The sequence below is a fragment of the Lithobates pipiens genome, unplaced genomic scaffold (assembly GCF_037356315.1).
Source record: "Lithobates pipiens isolate NorthernLeopardFrog02 unplaced genomic scaffold, aLitPip1_a1.2 Scaffold_23, whole genome shotgun sequence".
Classification (NCBI taxonomy): Eukaryota; Metazoa; Chordata; class Amphibia; order Anura; family Ranidae; genus Lithobates; species Lithobates pipiens.
In genome coordinates this window covers 66,104,034-66,128,301 of record NW_027507785.1, presented here as the reverse complement: position 1 = coordinate 66,128,301, position 24,268 = coordinate 66,104,034, and the positions used below count along the sequence as shown (strand labels likewise).

The following is a 24,268-nucleotide window of genomic DNA, read 5'->3' as shown; positions in this document are numbered from 1 at the left end:
GGAATATTTTCACAGTTTTTTTTGTACGAGTTACAATTGAAATTTACAGTTGATTTCCACCATTATAACTAAAGCCACAGCACAGCACATGATTGCAGTGGGTCCCAGAGACACGGGGTGGGGGGGGGGGGGGGGCTAGTGATTTATACAGGTAACAATAGTATTTGGCAATTACATTTGGCTAAAAGGAATGTATAGTTTGGAAACCTCTAAAAAACGAAATCCCTAGAAGAAATTCCTTTGAGATGATTAAACAGAGAGAAGGGATCCTATGGGACCCAAGCGCACACTTAACCTTCCAATAAAATGCATACAATCAATTTTGCTCCAATTTGGTAAAAATATTTAATTACATCCGGCACGATATGTTCTTATTGAAGGGGAGAGAAATCTTTCCCAAACTGCTTTCCAATTTAATTGACAATCAGAAATGCCTACTTGAGTTAGTTATAGACAAATCATATTGAAATAGTCAGCTTCTTGGACGACTGCATTGAAGTGTGAGTGGCCTCGGAACATTGAGACGTCTTTCAGACCTCACTTGGAAAATTATGATAATAAGCACTTTTGACAACGGTCTGCATTCGAGATTGGATTTATTTATTTTTTGTGCCCTTCACAGGACTAACTTTCAGCAAGAAATGTTTAGATCAGGTATCAAGATCTTTTAAAAGGGACTCAATATAATGGCAAAATTGAGACTTGGGGTGGCAGAGAACTGGCACATTTTGGGTTACTATTTTTGCAGCGCACCACTGGTCTAAGTTCGGGGAGGACAATGCTGATTTGGCTTGTTTAACTTTAGCACCAGACCGTAGAAAATTGTCCACCACAGGAGATTTTCTAACCAGATATTAGTTTTACTTTATAGAAAAACTCCACTTTTGTTAAAATGTTTCAAAATTTTATATATGCCAAAACAAGCCACTTTTTTTCTAATTTATAGCCCAATAAATGACTCCCACTCCTTTCTGACCCTCTGTGCACCTCTTCCACGAGAAGAAATAAACCACATTCATGAAGACTGGGCCTTCCACCAACCAGTGGTCTTGTCACCACCCTTCGAGTCTTCATACACTTGAAGGGCCCGTGAAGAAGTAGGAAGACTCAGAACCTGGCCCGTCACATGACTGGATTAGGGCATTACGTTTTTGTTTTTAATTTCTGGAGCAATTAGGGTTGGGTAGGGGGCTCACCTGGCTGGACTTTAAGGTTATTAAAAATTACCTTACAACCCCATCAATTTAAAATGTTACTTCCTTTGCAAGAATGACCAATTTACAGAACACTCCCAGAAAGGTCACTTGCTACTAATGTGATCTGGTTATTGCTTTTCTAGCTGCTTGGCTCTTATTCACATGACACATGATCACCATCAATGTTGTAACATGTTGGGCAGCCCTTTTCGAAATGGGAGGAAGTAAAAAGGAAATAGGATTTTTTTTTTTTTTTTAAACAAAAGAGGAGTTGATCAAGTTATTTCTTATAACAGGTGCAAGCTACCCAAGGACTACCAACTCCATGGTGCATTTGACATAATCCAATTTTCTGCAGAATTTTGTAACTGGCTGGTTTGGCTGCCTCTCAAAAAAGACAAAAGCTTTAAAAGCTGAACTACATCCCTCCTATCATTTAAAGCCAAGGAAGCTGTCCTCTTAGCTTCTGTTTGAGCTGCAGTTGCCATGGTACTGCGCATCTGATCAACTATTGACACCATTCATTTGGTGGCTTGGTTGAGAGCCAATATAAGCACACTTAGAACAGCTGTTATTCAAAGCATACATTTAATTAAATCGTTTTGAGAAATCAGTGAGTTTAAGTCACCTTTCGGTAAAAAGTTGATGGTCAAGTATGAATTTTTATCTGTTCTGAGAAAAAAAAAAAAAAAAGCAAAGACGACCTGCAAATTGGTATGCTTTAAGATGTCCCTTTGGATACCCAAGTTTCTTATGTTGATCTGTAGCCAAATACAGTCACAGATTTCAACCCTTATCCATCACATCGACCCGTACAAGGTTGACTTAGTAATACTGGTTGGCCCAGCAGATTTGTCGCTATAAAACGTGTCAAACTTCCCAAGAGATACATAGAACATTTTGCATTTTATCATCACTAGACACAAAACAAAACTCATTAAAATGGTAGAAATACCCAGAAGTCCTTGCAATAAGTACAAGAGCGCATTTCCTTGTGAAATATTGGTCATTGTCATAACTTCACTTCGATGTGCAGAGAATGCACATCGACACCTGCACCAAATTAGAAAACAAAAATAAAGCCTAAAAACACGCCCAAGGCCTGGAAGAACAGGTAAAACTTTCACCAACGTCAAAGCCTCCAAAGATAGATTAAGCAGAAGCCCCTTGTTCTCAGACCACTTTCGTAGTCCACCACATACAAAAATGGATGATACCCCGCCTAGTGTTTCACCGCTACAAAAACGTTGGTGTCCTTGAACCAGCTAGGTGCCATTTTGGACCTTCCAGACATCTTCCTCTTCCTAGCATAATCAAAAATTGTCTTTACTGGAAGCCGAATTATACAGCAGCGAGAGTCTATACCTTGATACAGAAAGAAAATTAAACACTCCCACACCCACGTACATGTGCAGGCAACATTTTACAAAAAGAACAACAAGGACGCCCTTTGATTATCTGTAAACATTTCCATCTTCCCATCAGGCCCGCAATTGCTCGTCAAACACACACGCTCACGAACAATCACGCACAGATGGGCCTGATTCTGCCTCTTGCCAGTGCCCACTCTGCCCACTCCCCCACCCACCCCCCCATGGTTTGATAAGTAAGGCCTGTCCTTGCTTGAAGGTTTGCCCTCGGTAGTTGGTGAGCCCTGGTGAACAATCAACTAGGCTGCCTTCCTTTACTTCCTGTGGCACTGTATCCCAGATGCACCTCGATCACTCCTAGACCCGGTTGGATTGGGGGCAGTGATGGGTGGTGTATGTCAGAGAGTTGTTTTCAGGAGATTTTTGGGAACAGCAGTCTTGACAGTTGTCTGAAAGGGACCCTGTAATTTAAAAACAGTGAAAAAAAAAAAATTTAAAAGATCATCACACAGCTATACTGCGAAACTTAACTGAATCTATGTTCAGTTCTAAACTATCACCAGACATGAAGACAGCCTACAAAAAGGTGCCTGCGACCCTGCATCAATGTTCACATGCTTTGCATAGGAGGCCTGAAATTAAAGTTATTCAGTATGTAAATTTTAATCAGCGCCTGACTTCTCCATCTCAAACCTTAATTTGGTCAATAATTTTAATGGGCGTCCCTCCTAGACACAAGATCCAGTCTTGACTTGCACAATGGATCTCCTTGAATTCAGGGAAATCACAGAATTCTCTTTAATGTAGGTGGTAGAGCATTCAGGTTTCTTGAAACGCCTGCTCTTCATATCTGGTGACAGTATCCAAGGTTCTGTGATACTCTAAAGTTCCACCAGAGGTTGCCAGGAATTCCATGAGGAAATGGAGCAGCGACTGATTAGTCTACACTAACCACATGTGTAATGGGTTGCTACAATTCTCAGTTTTTCTGGCCATGTTTATTAATTCCATGATTACCACTGAGAATAATTGCTTGAGACAATGAAGATCTCCAAACTATGGCCTGGGGGCCCTTTGCTTCCTTTAATCCAGCCCTTGGTGCACTCCATTCACTCATACCAACAATGGGGTATAATCCCCAACCCCCCTACGGACACCAATGAAGGTGCACAATTCTGCCCAATATGAACGATGGGGCACAATGCTTTCCACTGACACCAAAGATGGGGCATTGTTTGAGCCCACTGAAGGCAGGACCCTTTTCTACTTCTTAATGGCCATAGTCTGCCCACCTAAAGTCTGAAAGACGGTAAACTGGCCCTTTATTCAGAAAAATTGGAAGCCCCTAATCTAGGGCAAACAAGGATTTACCGACCCCATCATTGGTGTGCATATGTACACACCCATACAGTGGGGATTTCCTGAAAATGTTTCAAAGGTTCCTCCGTGGAATAAGAGTTAATGAAAGGCTAGTCTAGAGCAGGGGTCTCCAAACTTTCTGAACAAAGGGCCAGTTTACTGTCCTTGACGCTTGAAAGGAGCTAGACCAGGGGTCCTCAAACTATGGCCCTCCAGATAAACTACAATTCCCATAATGCCTAGTTATGTCTGTGAATGTCAGAGTCTTACAATGCCTGGGCTAGACTGACTAGTGGGATTAGAAAATGCGGTTGGAGGAAACGGTGCGCCCGCCCCCCCCCCATCATCATTGGTGTGCATGAGGAAACTGTGCCCCCCCCCCCCCACTTCCATAATTGGGGTCTGTGCGAGGAACAATGCCGCAAGGGCCAGATAAAGGAAGGCAAAGGGCCACATCTGGCCCACGGACCGCTGTTTGAAGACCACTGGTGTAGAGGGTTCAAAGTTCACATCAACAGACCACTATTTACATAAAATGTTGTATTATAAGTGGTTAATTTATTATGGCCTCTGGCAGTGTTCTATTTTATCACAATCCCTTATTTACTGTTGCTGGACAACTTGGCATGTGTGCAAACGTGGAGAAATGTACATTTACTATCCGCATAGGTCTAGCAGCATACATTTTTTTTTTTGTTGCAAAAATGATCTATTAAAAAGGAAAGTCAAAAGAAATCAAGGTATTGTCAAACAGTTACCCTTATCCTTTACAACTGTGAATATTGGGCCACGTATGGGAGCAGCAAGTATTGCATTTAATCTTTTAATTAATGGAACAAGAGAGGCAGCTTTGTCTACAGAATGCGCTTCTAACAGTTCCCAAGAGGCATAGTGTAAACTCATCTGTTACATATATCTGTACGATAGGAACAAGTTTGAACTATGCTCAGTGACCACGGAAGATGCTCACAAAGCCATAGTGTCACCCTCACAAAGTATGACACACTCTTTATCAGATTCATTTGTTATTCTGCAATTTGCAATCCAGCGGCTGAGACGGACAACACAGCCATGTAGTTCCGTAACGCCTGGCAGTTGGGCAGAACCACAAATTTAAGGGGATGTCTGTGCCCCCCTTTAATGGCAACATGGTGATATTTGCTCAGCTAGGATATGCAGAAGAGGCATGACTAACCCCAGATTTTTTTTTTTTTTTTATCTTTTGCAGATGTATGGGTTATGAGGACCCCATAGGTTTTTTTTGTGTGTAATTTCCTTTGGGGTTAAGCTGTTCGATCTATCCATAGGGAACAGTCAATAAAGAGTTCTCCTTTAAACATACAGTGCCTTGCAAAAGTATACACCCCCTTGGCTTTGTACCTATTTTGTTACATTACAGCCTTTGGTTCAAGGTTTTTTTTTTATCTGAATTATATGTGATGGATCAGAACATAATAGTCTAAGCTGAAGTAAAATTAGAAAAATATATACATAAAACTATCTCAGAAATAAATAAAAAAACTGATAATTGGCATGTGCGTATGTATTCACCCCCTTTGTTATGAAGCCCATAAAAAGCTCTGGTGCAACCAATTACCTTTAGAAGTCACAATTAGTGAAATGATGTCCACCTGTGTGCAATCTAAGTGCCACATGATCTGTCATTACATATACACACCTTTATGAAAGGCCCCAGAGGCTGCAACACCTAAGCAAGAGGCACCACTAACCAAACACTGCCATGAAGACCAAGGAACCCTCAAAACAAGTAAGGGACAATGTTGATGAGAAGTACAAGTCAGAGTTGTGTTCTAAAAAAAAAAAAAAAAAAAAAACAAAAAAAACAAATCTTTGAGGATCCCTAGGAGCACCATCAAAATGTATCATAACCAAATGGAAAGAACATGGCACAACAGCAAACCTGCCAAGAGATGGCCACACACCAAAACTCACGGACTGGGAAAGGAGGGCATTCATTTATCAGAGGAGCACAGAGCCCTAAGGTAACCCTGGAGGATCTGCAGAGTTCCACAGCAGAGACTGGAGTATATGTACATAGGACGACAATAAGCCGTACGCTCCATAGAGTTGGGCTTTATGGCAGAGTGGCCAGAAGAAAGCCAATACTTTCAGCAAAAAACAAAATGGCACATTTTGGAGTTTGCGAAAAGGCACGTGGGAGTGTGCCAAAATGTATGGAGGAAGGTGCTCTGGTCTGATGAGACTAAAATTTAACTTTTTGGCCAAAGAAAACGCTATGTCTGGCGCAAACCCAACTCATCACATCACCCAAAGCATACCATCAGCAGTCGGGACTGAGAAACTGGTTGGAGTTGAGGGAAAGATGGATGGTGCTAAATACAGGGATATTTTTGAGCAAAACCTGTACCACTCTGTGTGTGATTTGAGGCTAGGGTGGAGGTTCACCTTCCAGCAGGACAATGACCCCAAACAAACTGCTAAAGCAACACTTGAGTGGTTTAAGGGGAAACATGTAAATGTGTTGAATTGGCCTAGTCAAAGCCCAGACCTCAATCCAATAGAAAATCTGTGGTCAGACTTAAAGATTGCTGTTCACAAGCGCAAACCATCCAACTTGGAGCGGGAGCAGTTTTGCAAGGAGGAATGGGCAAAAATCCCAGTGGTAAGATGCGGCAAGCTCATAGAGACTTATCCAAAGTGACTGAGCTGTGATAGCCGCAAAAAGTGGCTTTACAAAGTATTGACTTTGGGGGGGTGAATAGTTATGCACATTGACTTTGTTATTTTATTTATTTGTTGTTTGCTTCACAATAAAACAAAACAAAAAAAACACACATCTTCAAAGTTGCAGGCATGCTCTGTAAATGTAAATGATGCAAAGCCTCAAACAATCCATGTTAATTCCAGGTTGTGAGGCAACAAAACACAAAAAAATGCCAAGGGGGGTGAATACTTTTGCAAGGCACTGTATATCCAGATTCTGAAATGCTTTTCAATTGACAGACTATGAAAGGTGCAGAAGCCTGCATGAATTACATTAGCAACATGAACACGTACCAAAACATCTCAAACAAATGAAGGCCAGATGTGGGAACCGCACATTTGGTCAAGCCAAGAAGGGAAAAATAAACCCTTTCATTATTTGTGCATTGCCTGTTTATTGTATCTTGAGTCAAAACACTCCAGAGAATACCCAGCATGCTCCAGTTTTAAAGCCCAACTTTAGGCATGTAGAAACCCTTACAACATGGGAACTGTTGTGTTCACTAAAGGATTTCAAATTTGGTCTTGGTCTTGTGATCCAGGCACACTTAGACAGCAGAGGCAGGTCCTTGACCACAACTGAAGGTAGCCCAGCTTGGTCAAGTCAGAGCCCCCCATTCCACCGTGTGTGTACTGGACCATGAATGAGCAGCAGAGCACTTGTTAAAAGGGGTGGACCAGTGAAAAAAAAAAAAAAAAAAAAAAAGTCTGCAGCTACAAACACTGTAGCTGCTGACTTCTAATAAGCACTTACCTTTCTAGGGTGCCCGCGATGTCGGTCGCCCGAGTACAACCCGTCCCTCGGCTCTCGGCGCTGTCCAAGTAAGGGAAACGGGCAGTGGAGCCTTGCGGCTTCACTGCCGTTTCCTACTGCTCATGTACAAGTCACGCAGCGCTTTGTGAATGGGGTGCGCGGTGTTGTGGGACACACAGTTCCCACAACACACTGCGCCCCATTCCCCAGAAGACATCGCGAGGAGAAGACAGAAGATCACCGCGGAATAGGAAGAGGCAGATTAGGACGATCTGCCTAGCAACAGCCATTTCTGGTAAGAGAAACTTTTTTTGCTGCCTTTTTATGCATTTTTTATTTTTTTTTAAATCCGCTCCTAGCCACACACGATGGAAAAGGTTAGCTCAGGACAGGAGCTGAGCCAGCAGAATCATTACTGTGCTATGTATATATTTACTGTACATCCAACATGAGTCTAGGGGTAAATTCCTGGCCTCGGAGTCTTGGAATCACACTAAGCTGATATTCCCGTTGGTGACAACCTCTGGCTTAAGTCTGCGTTCCCATCCATATTGATGGGAAAATACCGCTGGGACACGCTTGTAACGCTTCATTGCTGCATTGAGGATTTTTCATCCACAATGCCGTTTGTTATTTTAGGTGTGCATGGCAGCAGGGAGACTGTTCCAACAAAGCCAGGCCAGTACAATGAGCTCCGTTCACACCAGTTATCAGACACTTCTCACAAAATAATCAGTATGGCACAAAGAACACGTGTGCTATGCAACTATGAGCTCAACTTTATAGAACAGCCAGCAACGCCAACTAGTTCTTAAAGGGCTATCCTGGTTTTGTTACAAGTTGGTGTAAAGCTGCCCATACATACTACCCTTAAATTGTGCAGGGTCATTTCGATTTAGCAAAACTACTTTGGTTACAAAATCAATGATTTGCTTGGCTTTTTCCTACAATCAGGTGGGCCACTGCAATACATGGCCATTGGCAAATCCAAAAGAGCTTGTACAAGCAAAATGTATCATCATCAGCTTAACGTTTATAACTGGTGCACCAGCTGAACTAAACTGCCCCCCCCCCAAAAAAAAATGTTTTTTTATTGTAAATAACTTCAAAGAATAATTTCAGGTAAGGACATTTTTACATTGGAACCAGTTTGGACTAATGTAACTATGTATATACTATAAGAAGCTAGAAATCATTACATTTCACACCCCAGTGATCGCCGCTAGGTTCCAGGTCCTGTGCCAAGTGGCTGCTTTGCTGCATTGTGAACACAGGAGGTTGCCCTTTATAGGATGCTTTGGATTGTCTCAAATGCAAAGCATTCTCTGACTGATTGGACGAGGTGGGGCCAAAGAATACTCTGCATTCACTGAGAGAACTTAAAGCAAGCTCTGAATGGCAGCCACCTGGCAGGGGACCCAGAAGCTTGTGGATATCACTGGAGCAGTGGTGTCTACTACTGTGATTTCCAGCTTCTAGAGAGCCCACATGATATATAAATGGTCACATTGGCGGCGATCAGTGACTTATAGCGGGACTGCGATATTGCGGCAGGCAATTGGACACCAACTGAAACTTGACTGGGAACCAATGACACCAATATAGCAATCAGTGCTAAAAATATGCACTACCACTGCACTAATGACACTGAGAAGGGGTTAACACCTAGGACGCTAAAAGCGTTATAGTAGCTCATCATTCCCTACAATGCAGGGAATAAAATCCATATGTTCCCCCAAGTAAAAGCAGCACACACACACACATCGCAAAAACATTCGCTAGGCACACAGGGTTAACCGTGTGCCTAGCCAATGTTTTTGCGACGTGTGCTGCTATTTTTACTTGGGGGAACATATGGATTTTATTCCCTGCATTGCAGGGAATGATGGGGTACTATTCCTTCCACTGACTGATACGTTTACTGCACAGTAGTTTTTTTTCCTGAACAAAGCGATAAAATGATGGGAGATCTATTTATAAAGGAGACGATTATAAAGGTGGCACTAACCACTTATTTTAAAAGCAAAAATCCAGAAGTGCAAAGGAAATATCCTTTACAACAGCTATAGAACAAGTGAGTGTCAGCACTAATTCTTATATGTGTATGTGGACCTGGAGAAGAAGCTATTTGCCTGGCTTATCTCAAAGGATCAAGGGAAGAGAAGGGAAGGGGGGGTAGTGGTTGGGTTAAACATGTCCCTATCTTTTAAACAGCATGTCTTTTCTCTGTAGACCTGTTGCCAGAAAGAACATAAAAATGTAGGGCTGGGAAAAGTAAAGATTAAATTCCTTCATTAATCGTAAAAAAAAAATTTTTTTGATCAATGAAAATTCTTCTGATCGGTACTCACCTCTCAGCCGTCTTCCGGGTCTTCAGGGAGTTCCGGAGATCCGCTGACGTCATAGACATCAACGTCACCCGACTCCTCCCTCCTTCCTCAAGTGCCTCAGTCTGCTGTCAGTGCTATGGTTTGAATTTAAAACGTATTTGTGTGAACTGTGAAGTTAAGTCATGGATTGTGGAAACTAACTAGTGTCGGGTGATTGTATATAGTGTATACCACTGATTAATGCAGAGTTGCAATGCAAGGAGATCAGCTAAAAGTAGTTGGATCTGTATGTGCGGTATAATTAATTGAAATTAGTCGATAAAAAAAATAAAAAAAAGATTAAAAAAATCGAACACGAAAATTTTAATCAGTAACAGCCCTAAAAAAACGTGATCTACAGTTAGATCTGCAGGATTTAATGGCAGAATAATGAAACAGATTAAAACATTAGCGGCGATCATTACTTGCAGTCCACCATAATCTGTTTACTTACCAAATACAAAACAAGGGAGATCTCTATACATATATACATACACATACATACATATACACACATACAGATCAGTTGGAGGGAGCTGCCAGATTAAAGACAATTTTCAGATATGGCTATTTTTCAGTTACATTTCACCAATGTAAACGCGCATGTTCCATATCTGGAAGAGCCCCCTGGAAGCTGGAAATAACCTTAGTTATTGGGGCACTACTCCTTCCACCGACACCAGTGAGAAGGCACTACTCCTTCCACCGACACCAGTGAGAAGGCACTACTCCTTCCACCGACACCAGTGAGGGGGCACTACTCCTTCCACCGACACCAGTGAGGGGGCACTACTCCTTCCACCGACACCAGTGAGGGGGCACTACTCCTTCCACCGGCACCGCCGATGGGGCACTACTCCTTCCACCGGCACCGCCGATGGGGCACTACTCCTTCCACCGGCACCGCCGATGGGGCACTACTCCTTCCACCGGCACCGCCGATGGGGCACTACTCCTTCCACCGGCACCGCCGATGGGGCACTACTCCTTCCACCGGCACCGCCGATGGGGCACTACTCCTTCCACCGGCACCGCCGATGGGGCACTACTCCTTCCACCGGCACCGCCGATGGGGCACTACTCCTTCCACCGGCACCGCCGATGGGGCACTACTCCTTCCACCGGCACCGCCGATGGGGCACTACTCCTTCCACCGGCACCGCCGATGGGGCACTACTCCTTCCACCGGCACCGCCGATGGGGCACTACTCCTTCCACCGGCACCGCCGATGGGGCACTACTCCTTCCACCGGCACCGCCGATGGGGCACTACTCCTTCCACCGACACCGCCGATGGGGCACTACTCCTTCCACCGACACCGCCGATGGGGCACTACTCCTTCCACCGACACCGCCGATGGGGCACTATTCCTTCCACTGAAAGCAACAATGGAGCACTAGTCCTCCCACCGATACCAATGATTGGGTATTACTGCTCATCCTACTAACCACAGTCACTAGGAAATGTATTTACTCCCACTGACTACCAAGCCTAAGACATCGTCTACTCCCACTGATGCATTTTTGACTCACTTGTCTGGTCCATCTAAAGTCTGTAAACTGGTCCTTTGTTTAAAAAGCTTGGCCTAGAGTTGAAGTTTAATGAGACCATCTCAGTAGCCAGTAAAGCAGCTCTCATATGAAAGGTTCTGTAACAATTTTCAGTTTTAGAAGTCTGACAGGTTCATTAAAAGTGTGTTTTTAGTTTGTTGTCAACTCTAAACAAGTTGGCGAAAGCATGTCAGCGATGGCTTTTAACTCGGTCTGGGAGTCTGAAAGATGGGCTGCCTGATCTATACTGAGTTTTCCATTCAATGACCTGTGACCATCTTAAAACACTTCATTCAGCAAATGATAATAACACCCCAGGGAGAAATGGTATGCTTCTTGTAAAGATCTTATCTTCACTTCAGATGAATAGTTTGTCAAGACATCTGGAGGTTGGCAGTAAAGTCATCATTTTATGTCAGCGTTACCAACCCATGTAATGATGTCCAGCTGGCTTTGCCACTTGGATGGTCGAGCCAACAAACCAATGTGGTTAGACCTTAAAAGTTTAGTTTAGATCAGATATTAGGCAGTAATTGGTAACAAAGCTATGTAAAGTTACTTTTTCTAAGTGTGGCCATAGTTGACTGTCCAACACATAATGTTTCCCCTTAAACCACTCAAGTGTTGCTTTAGCAGTGTGTTTGGGGTCATTGTCCTGCTGGAAGGTGAACCTCCATCCTAGCCTCAAATCACACACAGAGTGCTACAGATTTTGCTCAAGAATATCCCTGTATTTAGCACCATCCATATTTCCCTCAACTCTGACCAGTTTCCGAATCCCGACTACTGAAAAACATCCCCACAGCATGATGCCAGCACCACCCTGATGGTGTTCTTTGGGTGATGTGATGTGTTGGGCTTGTGCCAGACAGTTTTCTTTGATGGCCAAAAAGGTAAATTTTAGTCTCAGACCAGAGGACCTTTCTCCATACATTTTGGGAGTCTCCCACATGCCTTTTTCGCAAACTCAAAAACGTGCCGTTTTGCTTTTTGTTGAAAGTAATGGCTTTCTTCTGGCCACTCTGCCATAAAGCCCAACTCTATGGAGCGTATGGCTTATTGTTGTCCTATGTACAGATACTCCAGTCTCTGCTGTGGAACTCTGCAGCTCCTCCAGGGTTACCTTAGGTCTCTGTGCTGCCTCTCTGATTAATGCCCTCCTTGCCCGGTTGCGAGTTTTGATGTGTGTCCGTCTCTTGGCAGGTTTGCTTTTGTGCCATGTTCTTTCCCCATTTGGTTATGATAGATTTGATGGTGCTCCTAAGGATCATGAAAGAATTGGATATTTTTTTGATAACCTAATCCTGACTTGTACGTCTCAACATTGTCCCTTACTTGTTTGAAGAGTTTCTTGGTCTTCGTGGCAGTGTTTGGTTAGTGGTGCCTCTTGCTTGTTGCGGCCCTCCGGGGCCTTTCAAAAAGGTGTGTATATGTAATGACAGATCATGTGACACTTCGATTGCACACAGGTGGACATCATTTCACTAATTATGTGACTTCTGAAGGTAATTGCTTGAACAGGAGCTTTTTATGGGCTTTAAATCGTTTTATGCATATATTTTTCTAATTTTACTTCACCAACTTGCATTATTGTATTCTGATCCATCACATATAATTCAGATAAAAAAAAAAAAAAAAAAAAAAAAAAAAAAAAACATTGAACCAAAGGCTGTAACAAAATGGGTAAAAAGCCAAGGGGGGTGAATACTCTTGCAAGGCACAGTATCTACAGCCAAGTTAAAAGTGGAGTACCAGAACGCAGAGGAGAATCATACCTTGAAGTTTTCTCCTCCATTTTGGTCCAGAATCACCAATAATGCCTGACATAGGCTCAGGACAGCTCCTCCACAATCTCAGACGCACCCTGTCCTTGGCATTCTCCACACATACTCTCTGCTGGAAGCTTTCTATCTACCTACTCTACGTTACCTCCACGTCCAAAGCTCTTGATTCGAGCCAACATGCTTGGTTGTTGAACCAAGTCTTTCTTAAAGTCCAAGTATATGACATCAGCTCCAACGACAGCTGCAGCAAAGACATTACAATGGGATATGTTCCAAACACATTAGGAAACGCTACAAGTAACAGACTAGGTCAACAGGGGATATATACTTATCCTTTACTATATTCTATATTGTACAATTGCATCCAGTCTGCAGTTAAAGCGTTCACTCAGTATAGGTATTATTGCTGTGTTTTTATATTAATGCTGAAAAAATACAGTTTGTAAGCCATAGAATCATTTTTTTTAAAGTAAGCTCACGGCAAACATTAAAATTAGCCTTTGGTTCCTTTAGGAGTTTTTTGTTTTTGTTTTTTTAAGAGTCAAAGTCAGTTTAAATCTGTCTTTATAATGGGTCTAAATAAACCAGTTCAATTCCGGCTTGTAATGGGAGTGTCTGCATTAGAAAAATAGGGGGAAGGTATGTATGCGTGTAGATGGGTTAAAAAAAATAATTCAGTAGAGTGATGTACCAAAAAAATTTAAAAATAAAAGACCATTGCATGCAATCTGCAGCGTAAACCCTTGCAGAGCGCTGTCATCCGCTTTGTGTTATGCAGCCACACAGCATTGGCTATGTGGTTTTGGATGAAAACTGTATAGGATTTACTTAAAAGGACAAGTACAGCCAAAGCTTGTTTGCTGAAAACGGGTCACAGGAGCGCAGAATTAACTGCACTCCTGTGATCCACAGCCAGACAGCAGGCTGGGGCAAGATCGTGACAATAAAGTCGGGATCCGCCCACAACCCTAGACTGGCACCTGGCTCAGCCTCTCAGCAAGCCACTAGAGCCTGAGCCAGCCATTCCTACCTCCTCCACAGCCCAGCACTCCAGTGAGTGTGTGTGTGTGTGTGTGTGGGGGGGGGGGGGGAGTGGCAGAGCGTCAATGCTCACAGAGCTCCAAGACCCGAGCGATCAGTGTTTTTTGATCGCTCAGTTCTCAGTGCCAGCAGGGTGGCGATACTGCATACACCTACACCCTTTCATTATGAAAAAACAAACAAACTCCTCTTTCAACGTGGATCTAGTGTTATTTAGCCTCCACGCTCTTAATTTTGAAATGCTTCCAGGTATTGATTGCCTCACAGAGATCAAGGAACTCCCTCTGACAAACATCTAGTGTGATTCTTAAACCACTTAATGACTGCCCATCGCAGATAAACTGCGGCTGGGCGATTCTATTGCACAAACTGCCGTACCGGTATGGCGCTTTGTGTAACCGATACAGCGTGTGGCTGTAGGTGAAGGTGCAGAAGGTGCCAGAAGAAGAGAAGTATTGAAGCGGAGAGGGATCCTCCCCTCTTTCGCCTCAGCAAGGCTTGGCTGAGACACCCTGGAAGCTTATGAAACCTGTTCAGCAGGAGACCTAAAGTTACCATCCCTGCTACAGGACGCAAGGATTTGAGTAAGTAACCTCTGTGTTCATCACCCATGGCCTATAGGGGAAGGCAGCCAGGTGCAATACCATGCTAGCCAGCTCTTCACCCCCTGCTTGGGAAGATTTTCTGATAAAGTACCAGTGCCGGGGTTAATGCTGGATTTTGTTACCTGTTAGGAAGTAGTCGCCTATAGAATAGCCTGGGGATGGACCAAAAAAAAAAAAAGACAGAGTAGCTGCAGTTGTCCTCATCTTTTGCAAGTCAGTACCAGATATCCCATACCTCCCTATTGCCCCTTTCCAAATTTTTTACCCCCCCCCCCCCCCCCCAAAAAAAAAAAATAAAAAAAAAAAAACAAAGCCCTTGGACTGGTTTACTTACGCTGTGTATTTGCCAAAAATGTGTGTTCTTGACCCAAAATCCAGCAGCCCTTAAGAGTGTTAGCGCTATAGAAGGATGGAGCCATCTTTATTCAGGGTTACCATCTCCTGGACGGAGATACCAGCTCAGAGATAACACAATCATGCAAGTCCTAGAGCCTATGCAGTCCTTTGTTGTGTTCACCAATGTCTGAAAGTGATCAGACCTTGCTGAAGCCTCCCGCTTGTTGCAGTGTGATCACTGGGGAAGTGTAAATTGAAATTTCTTCCTCCTACCGTTAAGTTGCATGCTCAATACAGAGTTCAATCTTTAGCATTAAGTTCTCCTTTAACATCCTGTCTTTGTATCGATAATGTAAATCGAGCAGGCTCAACTATCAGTCCATTGGCCCGCAAAAATCAATATAACTTAACACATAAAACAAATTCTACAAACTGCCACCACTGATGCTCACCATGGTTGTCTCCAGGCACCAGTAGGTTACCATGACATGGACTGGTGGGTGTGGTTTGCCCTGGCCCCTCCTGGCTGGTCCCCAGTTGAAGTTTACGCATGTGACGAACTACAGCCGTGGCATTAAACGCTTGCTGCATGGAAAACCAACAGAAACAAATAGAGTCATTTTGGGTATCACAAGTCATTACATTGGTTAAACAGTTACACATCTTGTCTTTGAAAACCCAATGTACTGGGTTCAGTTCCCAACAGAGACGGAATCTGATTACTTGCCAAATTGGCTGTGTGTGCCAGTTAATCTAAGGAATGTTTTTAACACCTTGTTGAATTTATGGCGAATAAAATTAAGGCAGTTCTCAAGGCAAAAGGGGGTCCAACCCTGTACTAGCAAGGTGTACAGTGCATCCATAAAGTAGTCACAGCACTTCTTCCACACGTTATGTTACAGCCTTATGCCAAAACGGATTAAATGGATTATTTTCCTCAGAAATATACAAATATCCCATAACGTAAAAAGTTTTGAAATCTTTACAAATTTATAAAAACAAAAATGCATACACATTTTATATACATCTCACATGTACATAAGTATTCAAAGCAGCCTTTGCTCAATACTTTGTTGAAGCACCTTTGGCACCAATTACAGCCTCAACTCTTGAGTATGATGCTACAAGCTTGGAAGTGTGCCTTCTATCACCATCTCTTTTTTGTACAAGCTTGGCACACCTATTTTTGGCCAGTTTTTCCCCATTCTCCTTCGTAGGATCTCTCAAGCTCCATCAGGTTGGATGGGGAGCATCTGTGTACAGCCATTTTCAGATCTCTCCAGAGATGTTCAATCGGGTTCACATCTGGGCTGTGGCTGGGCCACTCAAGGACATTCATAAAAGTTGTCCCGTAGGCACTCCTTTGTTATCTTGGGTGCGTCTTTAGGGTCGTTGTCGTGTTGGAAGATGAACCTTAGCCCTAGTAGGAGGTCCAGCGCGCATTGGAGCAGGTTTTCTATGTACATTGCTGCATTCAGCTTTCCCTCAATCCTGGCTAGTCTCCCAGTCCCTGCCGCTAAAAAACATCCCCACAGCATGACGCTGCCACTGCTTCATTGTAGGGATAGTATTGGCCAGGTAACGAGCAGTGCCTGGTTTCCTCCAAACATGATGCTTACCATAAAGGCCAAAGAGTTCAATCTTTGTTTCATCAAACCAGAGAATTATGTTTCTCATGGTCTAAGTCCTTTGCGTGCATTTCGACAAACTCCAGACGGGCTGTCGCGTGCCTTTTACTGAGGAGTGGCTTCCATTTGGCCGCTCTACCATTCTGGCCTAAATGGTGGAGTGCTGCAGAAATGGTTGTTCTTCTTGAAGGTTCTCCACAGAGATACACTGGAGCTGTCAGTGACCATGGGGATCTTGGTCACCTCCCTGACTAAGACACGTTTCTGCCCAGTTTGAGTGTCATGGCAAAGGCTGTGAATACTTATGTACATGGGATTTTCTTTGTTTTTTATATTTTTAATAAATTTGCAAAGACTTCAAACAAACTTTTCACGTTGTCATTATGGGGTATTGTTTGTAGAATTTTGAGAAAAATTAATTTAATCCATTTTGGAATAAGGTTGCAACAAAATCTGGAAAAAGTAAAGTGCTGTGAATACTTTCCGGATGCACTGTACCTAATAAGATGGCCGGTGTTAGATAGAGAGATAGCTATCTATAGTGTAAAACAGAAGCAATGCAAAAGTTAAGTGATGATTTGTGTAACAGGGTTTCTAGAAGCAAAAAGAAACATCCAGACTCACAGTGCCCCCTACTGTTTATGTTTTTAGCTACACTTACTTTACGGATAATGCAAGCCTCAGCTACAATGTATTTGCAGATACGTCAGTGTTAAAGCGAAGCTCCAGTCCCCTATGTAAACATTAAAAGTCAAAAAAGACTTGTAATAAACAGCCACTCACATGTCCCATGAATCAGCGCTGTGCCTGACCCAGCCGTTTTCACCCTGTGTCCTCTCTCCCCAGCATCTTTACTATGGGCAACTGGCTGCGACAGCTTGCAGCTTCCCGCTCCTCTGAATGGTGCCTCAGTCTTCTGGGACCTTTCACATGTCCCTGAACACTGCGGGAGGTGGAGGCTGGAGGAGAACTTCAACTTCCAATCACCAAGTCAGTCGAAGTGCAAGTGAAAGCAGGTACATGTCAAAATCAGGGTACCAGCTCAGGCCCCCCCCCACCCCGCCTCTCCAAAAGCTTGGTTTCGGAGAAAGCGGGGGAGGACGCCTTAAAGTGGAACTTGCCTTTTGGGTGGATCTCCTCTTTGAGCGTGCAACTCTACAGATGTGTATTTTTTTTATTACAATAGATGTTTAAGAACATCTCATCTCCAGACACACTCACCTTCCACCGACTTTTGGCAAAATTCTTTCTGATCTGTTCACTGACGGATTCATGAATATTCTTATCCAGAGCCGTATCCCCAGCAATCCTGAGGAAAAGAGGAAATATAAAGACAAGTTAATTAGAATATTTATATTGAGCCTTTAATTTCTCCTTGCAGGGCAATGTAACAAGTCCACTTTACCGACAGCCCCACCACCAGCACACATGTAAGCCTGGTAAACAGGCAGGTTTTTTTCTTCTTTAACCCAGGGGGTAACTATGCAATGTTGGTACAGCGATCTCCTGGCTAACCTCCCCCAACACACCGGTCAGTGCTTACAGCCATTGGTTGCAAGTGCTGATCAGACGCCGTTCGGCTGCTGGTTTTCCAGCATGCACGTTCGACAGAAATCAGACAAAATGCAGTACACACTGGCTGAATGTCAGATGGTTTCTGTTGGACCAGCCGATATTCGGCCTGTGTGTACCAGCCTTTACTGTAACACCTTTTTGTTCCACTGTCTGGGGTAAAGTGATATCTACTAGCAAGTATGGGGGAGCATGAGTCTCACTGCCTTTCCTCCCACTTGACAGCACTAATGCTTGGCGATTGGTGGCTTGCTGTCACATGTGGGTAGGGAGAGGGACCTCAGCTCTGTGTAAGCCGTGAACTGGAGTTTATGGGGCCAACTCATAGCAGCTAAACAGAGCAGTCAGACAGTGAAAGGAAAGAAAATAAGGGCTCCTGGTGTGTCAGCATTAAGGCGGAGTTCACATTTAAGCAGCATGCGGCTCACAGAAAGGGTCCGGTGCATCTCCATTCACCGTTACAAGTCCAATTTCAGACCAAATGCTTGGCTGAATTCGGATCTGAAACAGACCAAAAGACACAGGACCCGGTGCAAATTCGCACTGGAGACGCATTGGAGATCTGTGAACCAGCACCATAGGGAGCCGGTCACAATCTCCTGCTATTGCTTATTGGATTTAGAGAAACTCGCATCCAATTAACACTAGTGTCGACCCAGCCTAAGAGAACCTGTCGTTTTGCTCTGTACTGAAAAATCACAGGTCTACTTAAAAAAAAAAAAAAAAATAAAGGTAAATTTTCAAATACACTATATAGTCAAAAGTATGTGGATACATTCTCTCCCTCCCCCAATTTCTGATTAAATCAGAGCTAAAAGCGTACCTTTCCTGCAACAGTCCCCATCCCTCGCCAGCATCTTCTGCTGGGTGCCAGCCTTTGGCGGCCACAGGATGATGTCCCTTCTGTGATTGCACAGGAGTCAGTCATCCCCTCTGGCACACTGGACCATGCCTGGCGATGTAAGCTGAGCATGCACCGCTCAGTTAACATGACAGTTAAGACAATGAGCTGGCAGGTAAGTGTATTTTGTTGCAGAAGAGACATTGCTGGTCTCTTTTGCAATAAAGATCCTACCTGCTCATTGTCTCACAGTGGAGGGTACAGCTTGAATGATCTGCACAGAGCCCTGACCTTGCTGAATATCTAAGGGATGATTTGGAAAGCACATTGTGAGCCAGGTCTTCTTTCAACATCGGTATCCGACCTCACAGATAAGGATGAGCTCAGGCACAAGTACAAACCCACCTGAACTAATCCACCGGGAAGCTATAGACAACAGAGGCATTCCCTGCCACGCAGCTGTATATATGTATACATGAGGCTGCAGGGACAGGGAATGCCTCTACTGCCTATAACTGGCTGGCTGCTTTGACAGCTTCCGAGTGAGAGATTAGGTGGATTCGTAGTCCTGTTCAAACACAGCTGAGCTAATTTCTGCCTACAAATCCACACATTTAGACACTTTCAACACTGGAATTTTTCAAGAGCTTTAGTGCTAAAAAAAAAAAATAGCGCCTGTAAAGCTCCTCTGCTACAATCCCAGTGTGAAAGCAAAAGTGATTTCACACTGGGGCGCTGCGCTGGCTGGATGTCAAAAAGTTCTGCAAGCAGCTTCTTTGCAGCGCTGTAGGAGTGGTGAATACACCGCTCCTAAAACCCCACGCTGCCCATTGAAATCATTGGGCAGCTCCAGCAAAGTGCCGCTGCAGAGGGTGGTTTTAACCTTTTTTTCAGCCGCAAGCGGGGGGTTAAAAGTGCCCTGCTAGTGGCCGAAAAGCGTTGCAAAAAAGACAGTAAAGCGCCACTAAAAATAGCGGCCCTTTACCACCTATGCCCGGGCGCTGGCAGCATGAAAGTGCCCTTACCCTACATGGTTTTGGAAGAAGAGCTCATATAGGAGTGATGGATGTTGGGAGGTTCGTAAACCTTTGCTCATATAATGTACGATCGAATCAAACTGTCTATTCACACGAGGCAGTAAAAAGCAGTCAAAAGCCACTGTCTACTGCAGTTAGTTTATGGAGTATTTTATCATGCCAACTTGGTTATCTGCTGAATAATTGGGAAACGCTTTGATACAAGAACAAGTGAGGAGTAAAAATGAACATGCATATGGCTATACATTAGATAGTAACCTGATCATCTAATTCAGCTGTCCGGATCAGGGAAGAAAACCTTACCATGGATGTTGTAGGGCTTGATCACATGTGTTACGCTTGTTTGGATCCTTCTCCATTAAATGCAGAATAAAGTCTTTCGCTGAGGAATACACATAGTAATTAATAATTACACACTGACTTTGTACATGTTTACATGTCCCTAAATGCATGTACAGTCATGACCAAAAATTTCAGGAACCTCTGCATTTCTGCCAGATCATGCACCACTTTGCCCAGAAAATTGTTGAAATTACAAATGTTTAGGCATTCGCATGTTTATTTCCTTCCTTTGTATTGGTATGACAAAAAAAAAAAAAAAAAGCGGAGAAACAAAGCCAAATCTGACACATTCCAAACCAAAAAACTCCAAAAATAGACTTAAAATTATTGGCACCCTCAGATTTAATATTTGGTAGCACACCCCTTGGAAAAAATAACTGAAATCAATTACTTCCTGTAATCATCAATGAGTTTGTTGCACCTCTACTGGAATTTGACCACTCTTCTTTTTCCAACTGTGCCAAGACACTCAGATTGGAGAGGTTCCTTATCCCAACTGCGGTTTTGAAATCTCTTCACAGGTGCTCTATAGGATTCAGATCTCAACTCCTTGCTGTCCAGTTCAGTACTCTCCAGCGCTTTGTCTTATTATATTATTATATTGCACCCCTGAATTCTTTGGTGGTCTTCAGATTTCATAATGCCATGCACACAGTCAAGACATCCAGTGCCTGAAGCAGCAAAGCAACCCCTTAACATCAGTGAACCTCTACCATGTTTGACTGTATTCTTTCATTTAAAAGGTCTCATTTCTTTTTCTGAAAAGAGTAGGATGGGATTTACCAAAAAGCTGTAATTCTGTTTAGTCCGCCCACAGCATCTTCTCCCCCCAAAAATGTGGCAAGTTTTGGAAGACTCCAATCTGGCTTTTTCTATGTTTGTGTCAGCAGGGGGGGTTCTCCTGGGTCTCCCACCATACCTTTCCTTTCAGATGGCAACGTATAGTGCGAGCCGACACGACTGTACCCTCTGCCTGAAGGTCAGCTTGAATTTGTCTGGAAGTTGATCAAGTCTCTTAATCCACCATTCGAACAATCCTTTGTTGAAATATTTGATCAGTTTTTCTTTTGTCCAAGGAGATTAGCTACAATGCCATGGGCTATAAACTTCTTGCAGTGTTGGACACAGGAACATTAAGATCACTGAAAATGGACTTGGAACCTTGAGATTGTCCATGTTTTCCCACAATTTTTGTTCTCAAATCCTCAAATTTTTTGCACACAACAGAAAGGTTGAGTAAAATTTTCACCATTTTAACCGGTTGCCAGTGTGATTTCTATATTGTCAGCACCTGTTCATTGATACAGGGGAGTTTAATTACAAATTACAGGAGCATCACAAACCTAGAATGCAGTTTCTCACAATTTTGATAAGACCCCTTTCACAATGGAGGAGTTTTTCAGGCGCTACAGTGCTAAAAATAGCGCCTGCATAACGCCCGAAAAAATCTTCAGCTGCAAACCCAGGGCGTCACAAAAAGTCCTGCCAGCAGCTTCTTTGCAGCGTTGGAGTGGTGAATACACCGCTCCTGCCCATTGAAAAGAGGGAGGCAGCCCCGTGAAACCGCCAAAGCGCCGCTGCAGCAGCGTTTTGCGGGTGGATTTAACCTCTTTTCGGCCGATAGCCGGGGGGGGGGGGGGGGGGGGGGCGGGGGTTAAGACCCCCCTGCTAGCAGACGAATAGGGCCACAAACTTTGGTAAAGCGGTGCTAAAAACAGTAAAGCTGGCGCCCGGGATGGCTCAGTATGAAAGGTGCCAATAATTTTGTCCAGTCCATTTTTGGAATTTTTGTGAAATGTGTCAGATTTGGCTATTTGTTTATCCACTTGTTTGTGTCATAAAAATACAAAGGAAAGAAACATGAGAAGGCTTAAACATTTGTAATTGCAACAATTTTTTGGGCAAAGTGGTGCATTCTCTGACAAATGCAGGGGTGCCAATATTTTTTGGCCATGGCCATACATGATTGATGCACACACTAATGACCTCATTTTATTGTCAAACGTTCAGAGGGTATCACTCAGCAGGAAGTAAGGGGTCCTAAACAGATGCAAACTGCCCTCTGTTCCAGGCTGCCTGCCTTATGAAGGCTGTTGTAGCTAATCTTTTCTTTTGAGAATGCCAAGTTTCTGGCTGTCATGCTGAAGCTTTGGCTATAATGGTTATGGATTCACTGCCTAGGAACAAATTTCCAAAATGCATTTACACAATGCTTGTTCAAGGTCTGCGAGACAAAAATTGAATGCAGACAGTCAGGTCTATAAAATAGTAATATACCACCATGCAAAATATATAAAATTAAAGGCGCAAGCTACCATTACAATTTTAATAAAGGATTAATAAACGATATTAACAAAAAAAAAAAAAAAAATCAAAAAATCAAAATAGTGAGAAAGAAGAGAGACAAGCGTCTTTAGGCTTAAAAATCGAAGTAACTCCATAAACCACTAAATTACATGTGTATAGTTCATAAAAGTCTGAATAAAGTACTTGATGCACATCAAATTCCCGAAAGTGATAAAAAAAAAAAAAAAAATGATTGAAAATTGTGTTAAAATAAAGTAGTGACACCCAAGGGAAAAAAAAAAAAAAAAGTTCTCTTCCCCTCAAAAAATATCAAAATCACTTGTAGTATCTCCAGCAGGCATCTCCCCAAATAGATATCATGCACTTGGCCCACCAATTAAATCCTAAATGTCTAGACAACACTATACCACCATGTCCTCTAAAGTGCTTCTGTGCCTTTAAGAGATATTATCTCCATCTCTATTTTTATTATGTGTATGTATACATGTATGCTTTAATCCTCTTTCCATTTCTTGAAATTGATGAATGGTCACTTCTTGAGTAGATTTGTATCAACAGTGCAATCGTTTCCAGAAGTCAGTGAAGTCGCTCTCCGGATCTAATACACCGGCAAAAAAAGACAAAGCCCCACCCAAGGCACATAAACCATGTTGCTGCAATATCATGTCTTTTTGCAGATGTGTCGAATCTGGAGATCCACTCATTGCGATTTTTTTTTACCAGAAATTTTGGCCTAAAATTGAAGAAATTTGATTTTATTGGATACCTGGTTCCCAAACCCCTATTCTCTGAAATTTTGGACGATGGTACAAATTGTTTTCATTTTTATATTTACCACCTCTAGAGGCCACGCATTTCGTTTGATTTTATTGGATATATTTTATAAAAGAAACTAGAAAAAAATTAGGGTTTTTTTTTCAAGATTCAGTCTTTCATTTATGTAGCAAAAAATGAAAAGAAAGCTCTATTTGTGTAAAAAAAAACAAAAAATATATACATTTTATTTGGGTACAGTGTTGCATGACTGAGCAATTACCAGTTAAAATAGTGCTGAATAGCTAAAAAAAAATAAAAAAATGGCCTGGCCATTGGAGGTCAAGTGGTTAATTAAAGAAGAGCCCTGGATTGTAAACGGGATCGGTTGGTGAACGCTTGGTCACTGTGCTCATGTAGCGACCAGTTTGTGTTTAATATTTGAAAATGGATAACCATCGTCAGCACATATATGCGGTATATATATGTATGCATTTATTAAAAATCACTTAAGTCTTGTTGTGAAAACCATATGTTGGGTAATTATGATTTCAGATTTCTAGCGAAATGTGAATTTCTCTTACCAGAGTCAGAAATATCATCCCAGTATGGAGAATCATTCCGCTTTCAAAATCTGCTCAAAAAGTTTGGCATCATTTTCATCATAGAACGGGGGAT

The 24,268-nt window shown here is 42.9% G+C and overlaps 1 protein-coding gene across 1 annotated transcript in view; it reads right to left on the bottom strand.

The window, feature by feature from the left end:
* Positions 1-331: 331 nt before the first annotated feature.
* Positions 332-24,268, bottom strand: part of CAMK1 (calcium/calmodulin dependent protein kinase I) — a gene marked incomplete in the record, with an annotated part of 178,984 nt that continues 155,047 nt past the window's right edge. The window contains 5 exon segments of the mRNA XM_077451792.1: positions 332-3,027; positions 15,563-15,695; positions 17,960-18,047; positions 20,492-20,570; positions 24,175-24,208. Coding sequence (XP_077307918.1) covers positions 2,924-3,027; positions 15,563-15,695; positions 17,960-18,047; positions 20,492-20,570; positions 24,175-24,208 — 438 coding nt within the window.